Source organism: Triticum aestivum, chromosome 7B (genome assembly GCF_018294505.1).
Source record: "Triticum aestivum cultivar Chinese Spring chromosome 7B, IWGSC CS RefSeq v2.1, whole genome shotgun sequence".
Lineage (NCBI taxonomy): Eukaryota > Viridiplantae > Streptophyta > Magnoliopsida > Poales > Poaceae > Triticum > Triticum aestivum.
In genome coordinates, this window is record NC_057813.1 from 245,348,824 (window position 1) to 245,352,231 (window position 3,408).

The window sequence follows — 3,408 nt, forward strand, 5'->3', positions numbered from 1 at the left end:
CCGCACGGTGTTTGGGCTGTCTGCCCGGACATATGGGTGCGGAGTAGGGGGTCTGGTTGAAGATGCTCTAAGGTCGGCTAGCATATGTCCGTGGTTGGCGTGATAAATTGCTGGTGTTTAACTAGAAGTTGATTTCATTGCAAGATGACATCATATGCCAATTGCTAGCCCTCCCCGGATAAACTTTCTAGGCAAACACAAGTATATATGATAATGATATTTTCATTATCTTCATGCTTGTTGTCACAGTTGTCACAGTATTAGTTATGTGTTGTGTTATAGAATCCATGTTTAGTTGTTCAGGTTGTTGTTTGCAGTGTCTATTAGAACCAGTCATGTGTCATTGTGTTTATTTGGATGACAGGGTTATATATATGCTCATCTTGCTTTGTGACTTTCAGTGCTAAACTATGGAAATCAACTATGCATGTGCCATTTTTTTTTCTTTCTTTTCAGACAATATAAGATTTTATTTCCTCGTTGATGCACATTGTTTTTTTTGCCACCTATTGCATTGATTGAATGAAGGCTATCATGTAATTTAATTAGTTGTTTTGCAATATTATGTCCATTGATTTATGTTTCTCTATGGGATTCATGTGTATCCAGCTCTGAATGAAGCACTAACGGGTGAGGTCCAGCGGCTGAAACTTGCAACCGGTGAGATTACGGATGCTCGTATGTCGAAGGCGGGCCTACAGCAGCAGATGAACTCCCAGCTGATTCAAATGCAGCAGCTGCAAATACAGCAGCAGCAACAGCAGCAGTCATCACAGACGCAGCAGGCTCAGCAACAACACCAGCAGCAGCAGCAGTCGCAGCAATCAGCATAGACCAAGTTACAAAGAACCTGGATCTCTGTAGCAGAGGAGAAACGCGAATCTAGACAAGCATGATGAGTTGAAGGATGGTGATCGTATGTGCTATGTGCGAGCGGAGAGAAAATAATATCTTTTGATTATATCAGACAGGTTGTAGGATTGATAGCAGTGGTTGGGCAACGGATGCTGCCCGAGTTCTTTTGTTTAAGGTGGTCAGCGTGGAGCATGGTCGTCGTCGTACCGTATTGTCTGTCGTATATTCGTGCTGTACATGAGTACCTTCCTGGTGAGTCACTGTGGTAGTCTTCTCATTAAAGATTCTTCCCGACGAGTTGTTTCTGCGAGTCTATGAGATTATTATATTACAAAATCTACAACAGTACCTGTGCCGTGATCGTGTAATGGAGTGAGAAAATATCAGGTGATACAAGCACTTAGATGCTACTACCATGATACAGGTTCCCGTGAGCCGTTCGGGCTATGCTTGTATTCACGTTTTGGCGTTGGTTGCTTGTGAAAGTAACCGTTGCAGATCTGGCTCTCCAAAAATTCGAGTGTGGCGAGCTAGGTAAGCAATCCATTCAAAAGAAAAAAAGTTCCAGTCCGCGAACAACGAACGTGGACAAGCTCAGCCGGCCTCAGAGCATCTACATTTTATCCCTAAACGTCTAGACTAACCAGTGTATCTCATACCTGTCTAAAAAGGTGATTCGATCGGACTCCCATTTTGTAAGCACAAAATCAGGGGAATTCCATCGATCTATGCATTTTCTCTCACTTAACAGCAATTTCTCAAGTCTGGGATACAAATCGGGATAGATCGAAGGTCAGAGACCCCGTCTTGCAGTACAAGTAGTTAGGGTTCTAAGCTATTACAAGAAATGGGGAAAGATAACATGCTTCTGGTGATCTCGATCGGCAAGATATAAATGGGAAGGGGCCAGCGATACAGCTGGCACTGTCGTAACGGACACGCCACAGTACTTTGCGTTTAATTTGAGAGGAGACGCGAGGAAGCATCCGAGCCGTCGATCTTCTGTGAGGTTTATCCTTTCATCTGAACTGTTGCTTGACTGAAACTCCTAGTGTGTGTTGTTTCTTCAGTACCGTCTGGGTTCAGGCCCTGACAATGCCGCCGCCATGACGATCGCCTTGTCCCCAAGGTGAAAAAGCTTGTGACCTGGAAAAGTTTTGTTCAGAAATGCTGCGTCTTCCCAAGTTGCATCATCTGGCGCTAAGCTTTCCCATTGCACCAGACACTGGCCCACTGGAGTTTTGTTCCTCTGAATCACTCTCCTGTCGAGCACTGCCACCGGAATAGTCTTGATGCAACCTTCTGGAGTAACTAGTGGAACATGAGGGAGTGGGATTGCTTGATGTCCAATGTGTTTCTTGAGTTGACTTATGTGGAATACTGGGTGTATGTTCGTTCCTTCAGGCAGAGCCAACTTGTACGATACCTCTCCAATTCTTTCAATGATCTTGTATGGACCGTAGAATTTGGACCTGAGTTTCAATGAGCCTCTCAGTCCAAATGCATTTTGTCTGTAGGGTTGTATCTTTAAATACACATTGTCTCCCACTTGAAAGGATCTTTCAGTTCTGTTTTGATCAGCAAAATACTTGATTCTGCTTTGGGCATGTTCTAAATTTGCTTTCAATCTCTGTACCATATGTTCTCTTTCAGAAATAGTAAGAGCTGCTTCCGGTGAGAGTGAAGTATCCACTGCAAATTCCCCAATTTGAGGTGGTTTATATCCATACAATGCCTGAAAAGGAGTGCATTTCAGTGAGGGGTGGTAACTTGTGTTGTACCATAGCTCAGCTAAGGGAAGCCACTTGATCCACTTCGTAGGTTCCTGGAACACCATGCCTCATAAATAAGCTTCGAGACACTGATTTACTCGCTCCGTTTGCCCGTCAGTTTGTGGGTGAGACGTTGTACTGAACCTGATTTTTACTCCAAACGCTGCAAAGAGTTCTTGATAGAGTTTGCTGGTGAAAATTGAATCCCTGTCTGAAACTATGCAGATGGGCAATCCATGTAACTTCACCACATTATCCATGAGTGCCTCAAACACCATCTGAACCGTAAATGGATGAGCTAGAGGGATAAAATGGGAGTACTTGGTGAACCTATCCACTACCACTAGTATCACTTCTTTCCCTTGTGATTTCGGCAAAGCAGTGATAAAATCCATGGTTATGTGAGCCCAAGCCATGTCAGGTACATGAAGTGGTTGCAGCAGTCCCGGTGGATGAATGTGCTCTACTTTGCTTAATTGGCACACAGGACAGTTGGATACATACTGCTCAATATCCTTTCTCATGTTGGGCCAGTAGAGCACTCTTTTTATTCTGTAATAGGTGGCTTTAATTCCAGAATGGCCCCCTAAAGCAGAAGTATGGAATGTCTGTAGCAGATGCTGTCTGAATTCAGTACTGGCTCCCACATAAATTCTGTTGTTGTATTTAATGAGGCCATTTTGAGCAGTAAATTTGGGTGTTGGTCCTGTATCAGCAGCTACCTTTGTTAACAGATTGGAACTGTCCTGATCTCCTTGGTAGCTCTTTTTAACATCCTCAG

The 3,408-nt window shown here is 43.8% G+C and overlaps 1 protein-coding gene across 1 annotated transcript in view; it reads left to right on the forward strand.

The window, feature by feature from the left end:
- Positions 1–1,191, forward strand: part of LOC123156768 (bZIP transcription factor 29) — a gene marked incomplete at its 5' end in the record, with an annotated part of 6,163 nt that extends 4,972 nt beyond the window's left edge. The window contains 1 exon segment of the mRNA XM_044574947.1: positions 610–1,191. Coding sequence (XP_044430882.1) covers positions 610–833 — 224 coding nt within the window.
- Between the last annotated feature and the right edge of the window lie 2,217 nt (positions 1,192–3,408).